This window comes from Mus musculus, chromosome 14, assembly GCF_000001635.26.
Source record: "Mus musculus strain C57BL/6J chromosome 14, GRCm38.p6 C57BL/6J".
Taxonomy (NCBI): Eukaryota; Metazoa; Chordata; class Mammalia; order Rodentia; family Muridae; genus Mus; species Mus musculus.
Window position 1 is genome coordinate 62,971,349 of NC_000080.6, and position 19,740 is coordinate 62,991,088.

The 19,740-nt window shown below is 41.4% G+C and overlaps 1 protein-coding gene and 1 pseudogene across 1 annotated transcript; one reads left to right on the forward strand and one right to left on the reverse strand.

Annotated features, from left to right (window-relative positions):
* On the forward strand, positions 2,433-3,622 carry Gm21021 (predicted gene, 21021; annotated as a pseudogene).
* On the reverse strand, positions 6,176-13,162 carry Defb48 (defensin beta 48). Its single transcript, NM_001037751.3, has 2 exons — positions 13,062-13,162; positions 6,176-6,519 (listed from the first exon to the last, which is right to left on the reverse strand). Exons 1-2 carry the CDS (start codon positions 13,117-13,119, stop codon positions 6,314-6,316), a joined length of 264 nt encoding a protein of 87 aa, NP_001032840.1. The 5' UTR covers positions 13,120-13,162; the 3' UTR covers positions 6,176-6,313.
* Between the last annotated feature and the right edge of the window lie 6,578 nt (positions 13,163-19,740).

Sequence of the window (19,740 nt, forward strand, 5' to 3'; positions counted from 1 at the left end):
AAGGGCCTGGGATGTAGCTCAGTGGTAGAAAGCACTTGGCTGATTTGCAAAAAGCCTTGCGTTGAGTTCTCAGTATAGCAAAACGAAGTGCATGCATGTAAGAAGACCAGCAAGATGACTCAGAGGGTAAAAACACTTGCCTAGGGACCTGAGTTCTGTTCCTGGGACCCACAAAATGGAAAGAGAAAATGACTTCTCTGACTTTCTGCACACGCTGTGGTGTGTGCACACAGGCACACACAAATAAATAAATTAATGAACAAGTACAGAATGTGATTTGAAATCTTTTATTTTTAAAACAGAAACCTTCAAAGCCATCTTGAATTAAAATTAAAATTGGGGCTGGCAGGATGGCTCAGCAGGCGGAGAGGCCTTACAAGCCTGCTGACCTGAGCTTGACCCTTGCATCCCACAGTGGACAGAGAAGACAAACTTCTAAAGACTGTTCTCTGACCTCTCTGCATGTACTTGTTCACACACACACACACACACACACACACACACACACACACACACACACACAAATAATACAATTTAAAACGTTTAGGTAAAAACTCAAATTTTCAACTTAATTTTTAAGGCCACTTTAGTGATTGGCTGATAGGTTAAATAAAAGCACCCACTGTGCTGTCCACTAGGGAACACCACTGCCATTCTGTTCCTGGGACAGAAAGACAGACTGCTACATAGGTTGACACCATCTGGTAAGCTCAGGCACCTATGTGCCAGCCTTAAAAATTATACTTGGGTGATTTCAGAGAGCTCCAGAGAAAGCCAGCGGAGTCTCACTAGAAAGTCTATCCAGAGATATCAGCTTGTCAAATGGGGTTCTGGGCATAGAGTTGGAGTGGCACAGGAAGAGCCGGGGTCCTTCCATCTTACCCCAAGCTTCAACACTTCCTTATGCAGTTCCATTCAATCTACAAATATTTATCAAGGGCCAGCAAGATGGCTCATTACTACACAGGTGTCACCAGGCACCAGACAGCCAACTCCACCTCCCCTGGAGACGATGGCCAAGCTCAAATAGTGCAAGCTACTATGAACGCATGGGGGTGGGGCAGGATGGTTCTTGCAACAGTGACATTTCAGCTAAGTCGCAAGAGAGAGGCAAGAATGAGCAGGTGGAAAGTCGAAATGGGAATGAGTGTGCCAAGGGAGGGGTCAACCCAGGGAGTAGCACTTAGTGAACAAATGGGAAGGTGGGGCTGTTTAAGTCAAGAAGTGCCTCTGCCAGCAATACTGTCAATGTGTATGAAGCTAAGAGACAGACTGAAACAACAAAACAGATGAGCATGTCTACGATCCCTCTCCCGCCTCTGTCAAAGAAGCCTCTGGGGAGAGTCGGCTCCATGAGCATCACAGTGGCCAAGGTCATTAGGCCAGTGTGGCAGCATCAGAGCTGAAGGAAGGGGACAGATGGAAGGCAGGTTTCAGAAGGGTCCGGAAGGCATCACTGATGGAGTGGGCGAGGCCGGAGGGGAGCTGTCAAGGATGAATGAGTTGTGCACAGGTGGGTGGTGCCAGGTGCCACCGGGGACCTAGTTAGAGAGGGATCCGGCCACAGAGGGCTGATAAAAGGCCAAGGTTGGCCATGCTGAGTTTGAGATATTTGAGATCTGGACTTGAAGTTCAAAGAGGAAATCTGGTCTAGGTAGAGGATCCAGGACACATGATAGAGTGAGAGATGGGGTAAAAGAGAGAAGAGAACAGGATAGGGCTGGGGAAATTCAGTATCTACAGGCTCTGTGAGGAGAAGCTATCACCCAGGGCAGGGCTTCTTAAACTTGCCCACTCGGTGGGAGCCCCTTCGCATAAGAAATCTACATGTGACCCAAGGTATAAAGGTATAAAGCGTAGGTGTTCGAGGAAAGCATTTGTTGATACTAAGCTTCAACTTCTCTCCACAACCCCTTCAGTCCTGGCTTGCTCACCATTTCTATACTACTCAGGATCACCTTCTTAGGGATGACACTGCCCCTGGTGGGCTGGGCCCTCCCATACCCATCATTATTCAATAAGACACCGACAGAATTGCCCACAGGAGATGTGGTAGCATCATTCTTTCAGTTGAGATTCCTCTTCCACGATGGGTCTAGCTTGTGTCAAGTTGACCAAAACCAACCAGGACATTTTTTAAAAAGAAATCTATTTTTAAACAATTCATATATATATATATGTATATATGTTCAATATATTTCCACTATACATATACCATTTACTAAACATATATTTATACATATATATATATAAACATATATGTGTGTGTATATATGTGTGTGTTTAGATAGATAGATAGATAGATAGATAGATAGATAATATATTACCATTTACCAAAAACAAAAGCAAATTTACATACTAGCGAGATGGGCATCCTTGTTCATTTTTAAGTGAAGAATTAAATCTTGGCTAAATGTTTGATACTGTAGGACACACTATCTTTTGCAAACTACATGCTGTCTCGGGAGCTCTCTCAGAGCTTCTGTTGCCACAGAGGTTACATGTGTGTGCTATGGACGCTCACATGATCCAGAGTCTCCTCCACTCCAGGGAAGTCACCCCGGACTCACTCACTCACTCGTGTTGACTTCTGCCTTCCACAAGCACAAGCAGGAAGATGCACACGAGTTTCTGAATGTCAGGCACGCACCCTGCCTGCCTGGGGACCAGCGTCTGAGGGTAGCACCCTGGGCCATGAGCTGATATTTGGAGGTTCCTAAAGATCTCAGATCAAGTATCTCCTCTGCCAGGGCACCTGGGGTACCTTTGACCCCTTCCTGGACGTCCCCCTGGATATCAAGGTGGTGCAGAGTGTGGACGAAGCCTTAGAGGGTTTACTGAAGGTGAAAGATTCTTTGGCGAGCAGGGGAGACCACACTACGCAGACCTACCACTGTGGCAGTTGTGCAGGCTCCCAAGACCCTGACTGCACAAACTGTGTTGAAGGTTTCCTGCTGGTGTTGAATTGACTTTCAGATTTCACAGGTGACAAAGTAGACAGGGAAGTGAGCTACCCTAAGTCCCTTGAGTGTATACATGTCTCAGCCTAATAAAGGATCACTTGTGTGTGCCCTCAATGTTGTGGCGATCCATGTCAGTGCTACTTGTCCCAAAGAACATTACCTCTGTTATGTCAAAGCTGGCAATGGCCAGTGGTATAAGATGGGTAATATAAGATGTGACTTCTGTCCTGAGGCAGCCTGCCCGGGTGCTTTTTATGCATACAGAAGACTGATCTCTAAAAAAGACAGTCTCCATGACCCGTAGGCAAAGCAAACAGGGCTCTTACCAAGTTTGGGAAGTCTGGCAGAGAGCACTCAGCAGGATCCTGCATGGGAACTGAAGATGCTCAAGAGAATACAGCAGCCAAAAGAAATCCCCTAACAGGGGAACTCAGTTGCTCAAAGCCTGCGCTGGACCTCAGGATAATTGAACCCACTCTACCAGCCGATACAGTTGCGATTCACCAGTTCAGACACAATTCCTGGTTCAGAGTGAACCAGGGGAAGAACTGTCCTGACAAGAACAATTACCCCCGTCCCAATTCTGCCAGGCTCCTGTCTGCTCTGGACGGGGAAACAAAGAGTTAAGCAAGGAGAGCAAGCAAGGGCAGAGGCTTCTAGCTGATTACTAACGTTCAGTCTACTAGCTGACCCCGGGTACTGTGGACACACAGGGAAATCTGAGGATGCCCCGAGAAGAAATGGATTTGCCCACCAGGAAGAACAAAATGTCTCACCCTTCAGGAGGTCTCCATTCATCTGCTGTGTCCTTGTCTGCCACCTCCACCACGCCTGCTCCCACCCCCTCCAGGGCCCCCAGCTGAAACCCCGAGAACAGACAATTCGGATGTGGAAGAAACTGCCTAGGGTCCTAATAAAAGTTGAACCCCAGAAAGTTCCTGGATTCTTGGGAGAAGCCTGCAGCGCCCTCTGCTGGAACTCACTGGCTTTGAGCAAGGTAGACAATAACTCACTGCCCACAGCAAAAGCACTTTTATAGTTATTTCCTGTAAAAAATTTTCTCTTGGGTTTTCTGTAGAGCATGCATTGTAGGGACTTTTTGGTTCACTGTGCTTGAGATGCGATTCTTTTGACCAAATAAATCCTGTTACTTGACACTTTATCAGTCTTTCATTTTGTCTCTAAAGCAAATTGACATTGAATATTAATCAAAGTTGTAGTAACACTGGCCTTGTAGATTCTATTTAAGTAGGTATGTTTCTGAGACTTGAATTTCAGTGAGTGAAAGCTTACCTGTTATTAATAATTTATAAGACGAGTAAGAGAATCTAAGAGTTTTACTTTAGAGAATGCCAGTCTTGGAAAAGCAGGACACAGGTATGATGCTGTGAAGCAGACGTGGGAAAAATGTGGGTGTAAAAGAGGGAAGAAGGGAGTGTGGAGATGCCATGGAGGGGCCATTCAGGGCTTGAGAGCATGGGCTGCTCTTCCGAAGGACACAAGTTTAATTTTTCAGCACGTACACTGTACTTCCCAACCTTCTGTAGCTCCAGTTCCAGGGGAGCATTCCAACTCCCTCTTCTGGCCTCTGCAAGCACTGGCTACACATGATGCACAGACGTAAAAGCAAGCAATGCCCAAACACAAATAAGCAAGCAAACAAACAAACATAAATAAATGCAGGGACTAGAGAGACTGCTCAGCGGTTAAGCTCACTGGTTGTCTTATAGCAGTCCCAGGATCAGTTCCTAGCATAGATTCATGCCTAGTATTCTAGCGCTAGCTGACTACCCACAGCTAGATGAAGTGACATATGTAGTCCTTTACAAATACCCTTCTGCTGGGCTGGAGACGCAGCTCATCGGTTAAAAGCACTGGCTGCTCCAGAGGTCCTGAGTTCAATTCCCAGCACCAATGCGGGAGAGCCCAGTCCATTGTGGATGGCGCCATCCCTAGGCTGTGGTCCTGGGTTCTATAAGAAAGCAGGCTGAACAAACCATGGTGAGCAAGCCAGTAAGCAGCGCCCTTCCATGGCCTCTGCATCAGCTCCTGCCTCCAGGTTCCTGCCCTGGTTGAGTTCTGTCTTGACTTCCCTTCAATGATGAACAATGCTTTGGAAATGTAAGCCAAATAAACCCTTCCCTCCACAACTAGCCTTTTGGTTTTGCTGTTTGGTCACAGCAATAGAAACTCTAAGAGAGCTAAGAACTTCCCTTTTGAATTGATTAATGAAGCTGTCCCAGGCAGCGGTGGTGCAGACTTTCAATCCAGCACTTGAGAGGCAAAGGCAAGTGGATCTCTGTGAGTTTGAGGCCATCCTGGTCCACAGACTGAGTTTCAGACAGCCCAAGATACACAGAGAAACTTATCTCACTCCCCCCACTCCAAAGGAAGCTGTAAGATTTTCAGCCTCTTCTCTTAGCTTTCAGAGGTTCTCCCTCCGTCCTGTCACCCCCTACTTTCTTTCTTTGTTTTCATATGTTTCTGATTAATTCTCATGAACTTAAAGTATTGTTCCAAGCTATTTTCTTCTAACCTTACTCCAGTTCTCTCCTCTCTCCTGTCTCCCAGGATTATTCTCTCCACTCTTACATGATCTGCAAATTCTTGGTGTCCTGTCTTTTAATTTAATTTATTGGCTCTGTCTGTGAGAATTTGTCTGTTTTATAATTTTTTTCCTTCATTGTTGCCAGTTGTGAATCTGTTGAGTTTCTATTACAGTTTTTAATGTGGATTGGTTTTTTTGAGACTGGGTTTTTCCATGTGGCCCTGGCTGTCCTGAAACTCACTCTGTAGTTCAAGGTGGCCCCAAACTCAGAAATCCACCTTCTTCTGCCACCCAAGTGCTGGGATTAAAGACGTGTGCCACCACTGCCTGACCTGGAAACAGCAGGTTTTAAATGATTTTTATTTTTATTTTATAGGTATTTTGTGTTTAGCTTCATGGACATATGTTTACCAAGTACGTGTCCAGTGCTGTAGAGTCAGAGGAGGGTGTTGGGTCCCCTGGAAATGGAGTTAGAGATGGCTGTAAGAGAACATGGCTGTGCTGGGAACCAAACTCAGGTCCTCTGGAAGAGCAGCAGTTGTTTTTTGTTTTTTGTTTTGTTTTGGTTTTGGTTTTTTTGTTGTTTCTAGCTCAAAAATAGTTTCTTGTATTTAAATATTTTATTTAAATTTTGAAATGTCATAAAGAAATGGTATCTGGGCGTATTTGAAATCAATATTTATTTTATTGATTTTATTGGCAAGCTGAATAGAACCTGATTAAAGAGCTGGAAGTGTTCGGTGTGAAGGTTCCATTGCTTTAGCCGGCCGTGTGAGACGTCCTTTCTGTGTTTACTCTGGTCTTACTTCACCTTAGACTGGAGGGGTTCTTGATAGTCTGAGAAGATAACTGGCGTTGGAATGGGTATGAGAATCCACCACAGCCTGCAACATTTCCATCTTCTCCGGCAAGCACCGATCTCGTCTTCTATCAGTTTGCAGATGTCTCTTCTGCACGTGCCCTGCAGACTGACGCAGAGCGTCTCAGACGCACCCATCCCACTTCTAACTGCAGGAAACAAACAAACCGGGAAGTGATAGGTCAGGGTGGGAGTGCCACGTCGTGGGCATCCTTACACGTGAGAACAGAATGATTCTGAGTGGAGTGCCTCTCTGTGAGGAAAAGGAGCCAGATCAAAGATTGCCTTAGCAGCTCCTACACGATGACCCCCAGTCACCCTCTCTCCCCTTTTCCCTCTCCCAAAGCTTATTCATACCTATTCACAGCTTGCTCTTTAGTTTTCTTATAAACACATGAAAAGTCTAGATAAGTTACTGTGTTAAATATCAGACTAAAACAAGACAAAATAGATGCCCTAAATATGCTGATTTCTTCATTGCCTCCCTCCTTTATGCAAAATGTCAGACTTCTCACCGATTCACTCACAAAACTTTTCTCTTCATAACAATAGAACAGTCCAGATGCCTCATTTACACAGAGGTTACATTCCATAGAGAGATCTAACAGTACCCAAACCAAACCAAACCAACCAACCAACAACAAAAATCCAGCTCAAGTAATGAGGTGATTTAAAACGTGGCAAACATTTTGAACAAAATCATATAGTGATGAGTCAGGTATACCCTGAAGGATGGAATCGAGAGGATCAGCAGAGACTGCTTTCTGAGGTCATGAAAACAATAAGAAAATGCCCAAGGAAGAGTACTGTGGATACACAGGACACTGAAGGCTAAGTCCCCAGACTAAGTGATTTCAAAAAAGACTTGGATGGATGGGTGGATGGATGGGTGGATGGGTGGATGGGTGGGTGGGTGGGTGGGTGGGTGGATGGATGGATGGGTGGGTGGGTGGATGGATGGATGGATGGATGGATGGGTGGGTGGGTGGGTGGATGGATGGATGGATGGATGGATGGATGGATGGATGGATGGATGGATTGATGGATGGATGGGTAGGTGGGTGGATGGGTGGGTGGATGGGTGGGTGGATGGGTAGATGGGTGGATGGGTGGATGGATGGGTGGGTGGGTGGGTGGACGGGTGGATGGAACATGTCAGAAAAAGTCATGTAATATTAAAAATAGTATCCACCTAGTACCAGGCTTACAGGCCACTGTAAGGGTGAAGAGTCACATCTCTGATGTTGTGGTTGCCTTATTGCATCTCCCCTCATGATGCATACAGCAACTGTCTTCTTGATATTTGCTGTTACCATTTTTAATTACCTTCTTTTCCTCTTTCCCTTTTGATGGGGCAGAATCAAATTTCCATGGGAAAACATTGTAGGGGTAGTCTACGCTTAACTAGTAATTCTATTTTATTTTTTTAATTGATCTATACATATAGTTGTTGTATATGATTATACATATATGTATATGATTAGTTCATATTGTGGAATAACCGTGCTTCCATTGGGTGAGGCTGTCTATGTGACTGAGCCTGTAATGCTGATATTCACTGAGAGAATTTGGCTCCAGATCTAGGGTCTAAGTTAACTCCATATAGCAGTGACTCTAGATTTTGACTTTGATGCAGACTTTGACTCTAGGAACTAGTGCATGAGTGACTTCATTATAGTGGCTGATTTGGTAATTGGTGCATGGGCATGCTCAGAAAACTATTAGTGCATGGCTGCTTGTGAAGTAGCTCAATATACAAATGGTTCAGAATTCAAGGAGTGAGTGGGGTTGTAAGAAAGGGAGTGGGTCCTGATATTGGGTCCACTTGGTATGTTTGTATCATTGGTGCTCAAAGTGATGATCCTGGCTAGGAGAGTTGGTAGCTCCAGTCCTGGTGTGAAACAGCAGTGTCTACTTCTATGTAGAGCTGAGTAAGGTGAGCCTCGTCTCTCTGTTTCCATCCCCCTGGGAGGGCTGGTTATTGGTTACCCCAATGGCAAACATCTGACTGTCCTCTGCAGAGCCTGCTGCTTGAACACCGTGAGCATGGTCGATACCGTAACTTCTGTCTTTCCTCTTTGTTCGTAGTCATCCCTGGTGGTTTGGAATACTAATCTCACAGACACCCTTTTTGTGTTTAATCAGATTTTCTTTTCCGTTTGCCCCACTGTGCTCCTAGGCATTCTCAGAGGGCCCTTGAGCCCTCACAGGAGAATTTGGTTAAGCAATTGTGTGTGAGTGGGACAGAAGCCAGTATCTTACTCTCTATCTTGGACTCACTCTTTCAAGCTTAGAAAAAAGCAGAAGTTGTGTTTTCTTTCCCTATTTAGTCCTGCACTATCTATTTCAGTGGTTAAGTGCATCTTAGTCATAGGCTACCAGTTTTCTGTGTGTGTGCTTCATGTTGGGAGTGTTATAAAAAACACAACATGAAAACAGCATAGATGATGGAAAGAATGGGCCTGTGTGAAGAATATAAACTACAGATGAAAATGTTGACAAGACAAAATGTTAATAACTAATTATATATTGGTGACAGGAGAATTTGTGAAGGAAGAGACATATTTAAATTGTTTACCCAGAAGGCAGTAGTACTAAACCAAAAGCCTGACATAACTATAATAAATCACAAAGGAAAGCATAAGGGGACCAATGTTTGCAGAGATTTCATAGTAAAGTCATGTAAAGAATAAGCCCAGTAAATCAAGAAGAGTCCTTTAGAAGGTGCTTTACAAAATGTCAATTAATTATGAACTTTAAAACCAATATAAGATAGCAACTTTGAGACATAATTGTTTTGTTTTGTTTTTTTGTTTTTCAAGATGGGTTTCTCTGTGTAGCCCTGGATGTCCTGGAACTCACTCTGTAGACCAGGCTGGCCTCGAATTCACAGAGATCCACCTACCTCTGCCTCCTGAGTGCTGTGATTAAAGGTGTGTGCCACCAGGCTAGGCTCTGAGACATAATGTATAATGAAATAATTTATATCACTGTCACAGCAAAGAATGAAAGTGAATGAAAATATGCTTGTAAAAACGTCAATAAAATATCTATTGTGATAGAATTGGGTTCTCAGTAATGCCACCTTCCAAGAAAAGAATTAAGTGGGACCTGGAAAGGTGGATCTGCATTCAGAGAACTGACTGCTCTTCCCAAGGACCTGGATTAGGTTCCCAGCACCCACATGGTGGCTCACAACCATCTGTAATGTAACTCCAGCTCCAAAATATTCGATGTCCTATTCTGGCCTCCATGAACACTGTGTCCACATGGTGTTCATACATACAGTCAGGCAAAACACCCAGACATATAAAATAAAAACAATTAAACTTTTAATAAAATTGAAACGTTTCATCAAGAGAGAAAATCCTAAAGAATAGTATTTGTGGAGAAAACAATGTAGTTGGGATGGACTTCAGAGCCAAGTTAAAATTCTGTGATAATACCATTGAACTAATTATATTATTGAGGGTTCTCCAACATTTGTAGATCTGGAAAGTACAGAAATAAATGTGACTCCACTGTATGCTTGGGCCAGGGTGTGTCACTATTGGAGAAGAGGCCTTGTTGGAAGTGTCACTGTGGGCTTTAATACCTTAGTCTACCTGCCTGCAAGTGAGTATTCTGCTAGCAGTCTTCAGATGAAGATGTAGAACTCTTAGCTCTACAGCACCATGACTGCCTGAATACTGCCATGCTTCCTGTCTTGATGATAATAGACTGAATCTCTGACATGTAAGCCAGCCACAATTAAATGTTGTCCTTATAAGATTTGCATTGGTCATGGTATCTGTTCACAGCAGTAGAACCCTAACTAAGACAGGATATAAAACGTTACAAAAAGCACTTGACAGATATGAGAAGAGTGCCCTAAACTTCAAACAAACATCTGAAGGTAGAGTGATTTTTTTAAAGATTTATTTATTATTATATCTAAGTACACTGTAGCTGTCTTCAGATGCACCAGAAGAGGGCATCAGATCTCATTTTGGATGGTTGTGAGCCACCATGTGGTTGCTGGGATTTGAACTCAGTACCTTTGGAAGAGCAGTTGGTGCTCTTAACCACTGAGCCATCTCTTCAGCCCGCTTTTTTTTTTTTTAAGCATCCCCAGGGTCTCTGTCGCATTCTGACTCCCTCTCTTTCATGACCTTCTGGTGAGTATACATAAGATATATATGGTAAGCAAGAAAACTACATGTAGCAGGCATGCAGGGGCTATTCCAATTTGAGGTCCAAATTGGATACTATTGAGAACTTACTTGGAGCTGGAGATGGGATCAAATGCCCTCTTCTGGTGTGTCTGAGACAGTAGTGTACTCACATATATTAAATAAATAAATCTTAAAAAAAATTAAAAAAAATTTACTTGGAGTCTTAGATCATTCACCCCTGAGAAAGGAGCTGAGAAAAAAATCTCTTTCTTATTTACAAATTTACAAGTAGAGCCTAGTAAGGTCTAATGACAGGGCAGAAGCCAAGACACACTCGGGGTATGAAACACTCAATACCCAAAATGGAGTGAAAGAGACAGGAACCTGAACAGACCCCCTTTGTGGTACAGCAATGGAAAATCCCTAAGGATAAGTGGAGATCCAAGGAATTTCCCCCCCACCCCCACACACACACACCCCGGCAGGACAGCCACAGCATTAAGGTGCAGAAACTCCCCATAGAGGAATCTGAGAGACAATCGTGAGTCCTATTTTAGACATACTAGTTTTGAAATCAAACCTCTAAGTTGAATCAGGTGTATCATTGGATCCTATACTCCAGTCTAGAGTTCTAATGAAGAAATCTAACAGAATTTAAAGAAATGAGACTTGCTAAGTCATTAAAGTGAATGGGAGTAGAGTAGAGAAGGGCCAGGAACTGAACCTTGGGGCTTCCTTCCAAGAAGGCTCACCAGAAAAGATGAGGAGGAGCCATCGGTGAGCTAGGCTGAGAAACAAGTGACACTTCCACCTCAAAACAGAATGGCTGAATATGGGAGATTATGAAGAGGGGAGGGACTGACATTGGAAAATCAGCCAACAGGTAGTTAGTTAACAATGAGAAATGGAGCCGGGTGTGGTGGCGCACACCTTTAATCCCAGCACTCGGGAGGCGGAGTCAGGCAGATTTCTGAGTTCGAGGCCAGCCTGGTCTACAAAATGAGTTCCAGGACAGCCAGGGCTATACAGAGAAACCCTGTCTCAAAAAACAAAAACAAAAAAAACAAAAACAAAAAAAACAAAAACAAAAAACAAAAACAAACAAACAAACAAAACAATGAGAAATGGATGGGCCAGCAGCATGGTGATTGTTACTGAGTGTGAAGGGAGAAAGCTTTTGTATGAATGGCTGAAGGCAAAAGCAATTTCATAACAGAGAGGGAGGGTTGGGAGAATGTTTGATGGGGATATATTTAAGAGAGAATGGAAAGACGATGATTTCAAGACTAAGACTTCAGGTCATGACTTTAAGGTGTTTTCCACAAAATGAAACAGGAAAAGCAAGAAATACTCTTTTTAAAAGTCAGATAAACAATAGCGTATTTGTATCTTGGTGATGAAAACTTAGTAGGAATTTGATTAGTGCGAAATCATTGATGCAATGAACTGCAACAGGAAGATCCCTAAATATACAAGAGGTGGGATACATTACACACAGTTGTAATCTTCTAATTTTTTTTTCTAATTTTTAAGTCTTAGGAACACCTACTATGGTATCAACTCCATCATTTGTGAAGTAGCTATTTTAAGTGTGTTTTAGTCTTTCCTTGATCAATAGTACCAAATTACTGTGAAGTATATAATGTTTTTATTGTGTTACTCTTTTGGTCCCTTCTTGTGTTTATTGGCTCTTTCACCTTCAGTCTCTAGGTTTATTATGATTTTTTTTTTCTAAACTCACATAATCCATGATCAGTCTACTAAATGTTGTACTCATTCACTATTCTTTAACCCATCCTTATGTTTTCAATTACTTTACATAAACCTGTTACGTACCAAGACATTACAACTTGATGTCTTCGCTTATTATTTGTCCACGGTACCTTTTCTCTTCTCATTCTACAGGTTCGTTTTATGATGCATTTTTCATGTATAACAACTTTCACAAGATGTGTTACCTTGGGGTTTGTTGGTTTATATTTTGACCCATCTCACAGAGCCAGTGAGCTAATTTTCTAATTAGAAGATCTATTATAAGTGTGTGTAATATATTCCATCTCCATTTGTATATTTAGGGGTCATCCTGCTGCAGTTCATTCCCATGCTAACTTCTCCTTGTCTAACAAGGATTCTGACTTTTCACTTGTGTTGGAATACTTGTCTCTTCTCATAGATGCCCAGGTCTTTGTGACCCCCCATTGAACATCACCTCTCCTTGAGGAGTTTCCATCTTCTCTTTTGAGAGAGTAGATGTCCTCACAAATGCTGCTTAAATACTGCTGCAAAATGTCCTAGAAGAAAACTAAGCATCTACAACGAACTCCTAATGCCTCCCAAGGAATCCAAAGAAAGGATATAGAACAACATGACCCCATTTGACATTTGGGTTAATGGCAATGTATGTCTGTTTTCTCCTGATATAATCTTAGTGGAGCTGTGGATATTGAGTTTCTGAAACTGTGAAATTAATTAATCTCTGACCTTCCAGAGAGACTTTTAAACTGAATATTCCCCCCAATAATTAGCCACCAACTTACCTTGGGGTAAAAGGTCCAAGAGGAAGAATAGAGTAGAGAGGAGCAGATACAGTCTCATGGTGGAAGGGTCTGTGAAGTGAAGATGTGGAGTCTGGACTCTTGGAGAATGGTGGATCCAGAGCTTTTTTATAATGCTCCTGGGTCTGTGGTTTGTTCTTGGCTAGCAGAGCTTAACCAACAGAGAATAACTTATTCTCCCACAGGAAATCTTCAGACACACAAGTGGACATAAGTGTGGCAATAATGCAATGGAAGAAAGAGCAATAGACCCCAAATAGCCAATACAATTGATAAGGGAAAGACAAAAGTAAAACAAACAAGCAAATAAAACCGAAAAAAACCAATACCTTACTATAATATAAATTTCAATAATTAAGATGTATTTCAAAAGAGTAAATCAATGTATCACAAGAAGAGAAAAGTCCCAAAATTAGACTTATTCAAAAAATGACTAAAACCAAAGATAACTCAATGGAAAAAAGATAGCTTTCTCAACAATAGTGCTATAGCACAACCTGAAACTCATATTTAGAGCTGTGCATCTAAGGACATATCTTATAACTATCACAAAAAAATTAAGTTAAGATAGATGATATTGCTCAAAGTCTTGAGATTTGGCATTGGCTTTTTTAAAAGATGAAACTTCGAAAACATGGCACACTTAAGATGTAAAGAGAAGTCGTGGAGTTGGAGTGATGGAAGCATTTATAAAATATCTAATACAGTTCTGGTATCCAAAATATACAAACAGTGCCCACAAATCAATAAGAAAGCAAACAACATGCCAGGCAGTGGTGGTGCATGCCTTTAATCCAGGCAGAGGCAGGTAGATTTCTGAGTTCGAGGCCAGCTTGGTCTACAGAGTGAGTTCCAGGACAGCCAAGGCTACACAGAGAAATCCTGTCTCGAACCTCCCTCCCCCTAAAAAAGCAAGAAACACAAAACTAGATAAAAAAAAAAATGAGCAAGCATTTTGCCAGAGGTGAGCAGTAAGTAAATGTGTTAAAAAGAAAAGAAAACCCACATTAAAGTAAAATACCATTATAGACAACATGGCCCAGACCTGTAATACTAGCTCTGTTGAATATTCAAATGGTGTGAAGAAACAGGAATGTTCACTCATTACTGATAGGACGCAAATACAACTTTACCATTGAATTAAAAGAGATTAGGAAAATTGACCTTTACCATGTTATCCCTTGGAATCTACCTAAATATTTTATACCTGTATAAAGCCTACTCTGGAACTATAATTAATAGCAGCTTTTTATAATTCTTCAAAAATTTAAAAGCTAACAAGGTATTTTTCAGTAGACAACCCAATACTAGAAGCATTTAAGAGTCCAACTAGACATGACAAAAAGAATCACAACACATTATAGTTAAAATAGCAAAAATTTGTGACAATGGAGAAAATTTAAAATTGCAAAGAAGAAAATCCAAGTCAGAGATAAAGACAAAATAATCATAAAAAACCTGATTTCTCACCAAAAGTTATAAAGCTCAAGAGGGCATGCGTTGCTGGGCTTTAGGGACTGTTAGAAAAATGACTGCCAAACTATATATATACAAACTATATATATACTATATCCTGCAAAGCTATCCTTCAAAGCTGAACAAGAAGTAAAGACTTTCTAAAATAAGCATAAACTGAGAAATGTATAACCACTGAACTAGCATCATGTATAATACTGGAAGAAACCAAAGCAAAAGAAAAATAATACAAACACCACCATAAGCACGTAAGAAAGAGTAATTATCACTAGAAGAGTAGTCAAGCAATGAGAATTGGGAAGAAGCCACAGTGACTGTAGTCATTTATAGGAAAACACCAAACCTCCAAGATAAATGAAGGAAAAAGAACATAACTAAGAAAAAAGAAGAAAAACTGGGAAAAAAAGAGCAGAAATTAGTACATACCTTTAAATAATAACCTTGAATATAAATGGTCTTGGTTCTCTAATTGAAAGATATAAAGTGGCTGACTTTATTTTTCTTCTTAAATAAATAAAGTTTCAACAATTTGTTGCCAGCAAGAAACTCACCTGACTGATCAAGATATTCTGAGACTGAATATGGAAAGAATGGAACATTGTATCAGATAAACAGAAGTCAAAAACAAGCAGAAGAAACCATATTCATAACTAATAGAGCAGATGTCAGGTCAAAATCAGTCTGAAGAGACAAAGACAGTCATCACATATTGGTAGAACAATTGACCAAGAAGCTATGAAGTGTGTAAGCCCGTTTAATATCTAAAACATTGTATAAACAATGTCAGAGTACACAATTTTATAAAAATATAATACTTGGCATAAATCATAAAATAGGTTCAATTCAACACTAGTGAGTGATTTTAATGCCCCTTTTTATCAATAGATGGATATCAAAACAAAAAAATTAGCAAGGGAGCCCCAAAGTTAAACACAGTATTAGAAGTACTTAACAGACACTCACAGAATATTTCATTCAGTAGTCTCAGAAAACAAATTCTTTTTTTTTCTTTCCATTTTTTATTAGGTATTTAGCTCATTTACATTTCCAATGCTATACCAAAAGTCCCCCATACCCACCCACCCCCACTCCCCTACCCACCCACTCCCCCTTTTTGGCCCTGGCGTTCCCCTGTTCTGGGGCATATAAAGTTTGTGTGTCCAATGGGCCTCTCTTTCCAGTGATGGCCGACTAGGCCATCTTTTGATACATATGCAGAAGAAAACAAATTCTTATCAGCAGCTCATGAAACTGTCTTTTTAAAAACAGATCATGTGTTCAACTATGAGTCAGATTTGAACAAATACCAAAAAAGGACATAATTTCTTGCATTTTATTGGATCATAACTGAATTAAACAATTAAACTAAAAATAAACAGCAAGAGAAATTTACGGAATGTCCTTAATACACGAGGATTACCATTACACCTTTGAACAGTGTCACTGGAAAAGAAATGAGAGAAATTAAGTTTTTAGAGTCTTAGGGAAATGGAAATGCCATATGCCACAAACCTATGAGGTGCAATGAATACAGGCCTAAGAGGAAGGCTTATATGTGTGACTGTTTGAATTTATAAGAAAGAAAGATAGCAAATGAGAAACCTATGGTTTGCTTAAGAATCTTGGGAAAAGAGCCTATGAAATGGTTCAGCAGATGAAGGTGCCTGCTGGCAAGCCCGAGGGCCCACGTTGAGTCTCTGGGTCACACATGGTGAAAAACAAGAACAGACAACTAACTGCCAGTTACCCTCTGACCACCACACATCACTGTGACACACTGGAACCTACACACATGTGGGAACATGCACACAGGTGTACACATTTGCACACACACATGCAGGCATACACACAACAAACAAACAAGCAAACATAACAGAAATAATTAATTCAGCAAATATCAGGATACAAATCTAATAGCTTTTCACTGGATATGAATTTGCTGGAAGAGAGTCAAGATGACTATCGCATTAGCAATAAGGACAACACTTCTTACCTTACCTTGCCTCCCCCAACCCCCCCCCACCCCACCCCGTGATGGTTTGTATATTCTTGGGCCAGGGAGTGGCACCATTTGGAGGTGTGGCCTTGTTCAAATAAGTGTGACCTGATTGGAGTAGGTGTGTCACTGTGGGTGTAGGCTTAAGATCCTCACCCTAGTTGCCTGGAAGTCAGTCTTCCACTAGCAGCCTTTGGATGAAGATATAGAACATGTAGACAAATAAAACAGTTATTAAAATGGAAGGCCCATTTCTAAAAAGTCACACAAAACTTCCTGGCAAGATGGGGTCCCCATATGCTGAAGAGTGACACCAAATACCTGCCTCTCGTGTACAAAGGCAGCCCTAAGGGGCTTAAAGTCCTCAATGTTACATGTGACATTTCTAAAATAAAAGAAATTGTGAGTAAATAATCATGATATTGGCACAGGAAAAGACGTACTACTAAATAGGACATTACTAAGGAAAATGAACTTGCATCAAATCTAAAACCTTCTGCATAGCAAAGGACTCAATTTCTGAAATGAAGAAAAAGCCTTGAGGCTGGCAAGATGGCTCAGCAAGTAAAGGTGCTTCCCATCCAGTCCTGACAGCCTCAGGTCAATCTCCAGGACCCAGATGGTGGAAGAACAGGACCAACTTCTGCAAAATAAGTTTTAATTACTACTACTGCTGCTGCTGCTGCTGCTACTACTACTAATACTACTACTACTACTACTACTACTACTACTACTACTACGGTTTGTCTAGACAAGGTTTCTCTGCATAGCCCTCACTGTCCTGGAACTCACTCTATAGACCAGTCTGGCCTCAAACTCAGAGATTCACCTACTTTTGCTTCCTGGGTACTCGGATTAAAGATGTGCTCCACCACCACATAAGAAATAATATGCAGGGTGGAAAAAAACACTGGCCAGAAAGTCCTCCAGCAAGAATGTATTGAAAATGCAGAAAGTAACACAAGAAGAAACAATCCAATCATTAAAAATGAACACAAGAACTGAGCAGACGCTTGTCAAAATAGTTGAATATGCCCAATAATTACATGAAGACATGTTCAACATCTTTAACCATCAAGAAAATGCAAATTGAAACGATGCTGGATTTCCCCTTTACCCCAATAAGAATGGCATCATCAACAAAACCAACAATGAAAAGGCAAAGCAAGGCTGGAGAGGGTTCAAAGGTGGGGCAGGGGTGAATATTTATAGACTACTGTTAAATTGGTGTTTCTGTGATGGATATCAGCATAGGCGGTCCTCAAAAAGCCCAAAATAGAATTACCTCATGATCCTTGGATATATGTCAAGAGGAATCAAAACCAGTGCATGCTGTTGATGCCCCCACACTCATGTCCATCATACACTCTTTATACTAGCCAAGGAACCAGCCTAGGCATTTATGGTGGTTTGAAATGAAATGTCCCCCCTAGAACTAAGTGTTTAAACACTTTGTCCCCAGTTGGTGGCACTGTTTTTGAGGGTTTAGGAAGGACAGCCCTACTTGAATAAGTATTTAATTGGGCAAGCAGCAGGGAAGACTTGGAGAGTTTTAAAGCCTTGGGCTACTTCCTTCCAGTTCACTCTCTTGGCTTCTTGCTTGCAACTGAAGATGTGAACAGATTCTTGCTCTTGCTGCTACTTTGGGGCTTGTTGTGAGGCCTCTCTGCAGTGAAGTATTTTTATTCTCTGAAACTCTTCCTTCTATAGATTGCTTCTGCTTACTGTGTATTGTCTCAGCAGTGGGAAGGGTAACCAGTACAGTGTCTGTCGAGGGATGGATGTGTAAAGAACATGGAGAGACAATGGCCATAAAGAAGAAGGAAATCACGTCCCTTAAAGGAGAAGGACGGAACTTGGGATGGTTGTATAGGTTGAGACAAGCCAAACTCAGGAAGATGATCATCCCATGTATTCTTTCACATGCCTTCCAAAGAGTAAGTTTGGAACTGGAGAGATGGCTCAACTGTTAAGAGCACTTGCTACTCTTGCAAAGGACCCCAGGTTGGTTGCCAGAGCTTATATCAGGTGGCTCATAATCACCTGTAACTCCAACTTCCTTCAGGTGATCTGACATCCTTGGATACCCACGTGAACACAAGCAGACACACATACAAAATAATAATTAATAATAATATAATAATGAACAAGTAATTTAAAGAACAAATAAATTTAAATAAGTTTAAAATAAAACTTAGAGATGCAAAAAGGCCTGTTATGAAAAAGGAAGGCGTCTGGAGTAATGGGAAAGAAGAGCAGAGGTGGTGAGTGTACGCAGAGTATGTTACTGCATGGGTTTCTCACTATTATCTTGTGCAGCTGTAATGTTCCTTAAAAACAAAACAACAGCAAAATAAATAAATAAATAAATAAATAAATAAATAAACTTTATCCAAAGAGAGGTATGGCTTTGCCCTCAGTTACTGGAGGAATCGTGGAATTTTCTCTTTGAGAGAAGTAGCTTTCTTTTTCTGGGACCTGAATACAAGAGAGTCTGTCTTTGGGATAAGATTTTGGAACATTCTGTTTGGTTCTTACATCCGGAAGAACCAGAGACTACAGTTTAGTCCAAACCTCAAGCGTTTGATGGAGACGACAGGTCATAAGTGTAGGCAGGATATGGCTGGAGTTCAACCAAAAGTCAGAACCAGACACCTGAGCTTCTGGCCCACATGAACAGGACAGCTTCTTGTCCATGTTGCTAGACTGGCCACACATCTCTAAAGGTGCTGTTAGATCTCATGTCTGGATGCTCCCAGACACTCTCCTTAAACAGTGCTCTTTGTCTTCATCCTAGTGTTTACAATGTATATCAATGTATATGATATAATATCTTCACAAGCTCCAAATGTGCTTCAAAATATTATTGTTATTGTTATTATTATTTACCCTATTTTGTAGATCTACTCATAGTCTATTATTTGAATCATAGGAATGTGTCCATTTCTTCAAAGTAATGTCTGAGTGGGCCACAGTAGTTTTTCTTAAGTGTATTTGGTTGTATCCATTGTTTGGACGTTTGAAAGAGTCAACTGGTTCCACTGGCTTTCTATTTTCTATCCCATAGACTCACATCTTTTCCTTTATTGTCTCCTCTACTTCTCTGCCTCAAGCATGGTTTCCTGTTTTCCTCAGTGTTCTTGAAGCGAACTTAGGCCAGAAGCCCGTGCTTCCTTGTTGTCCATCACT

Bases quoted from the DNA above. Each gene is read 5' to 3' on its own strand.
- Defb48 (NM_001037751.3), bottom strand. From the start codon at position 13,119: ATGAGACTGTATCTGCTCCTCTCTACTCTATTCTTCCTCTTGGACCTT. The intron at 6,520-13,061 runs GTAAGTTGGTGG...TGTTTCCTGCAG, and splicing joins CTTGGACCTTTTACCCCAAG to TTAGAAGTGGGATGGGTGCG.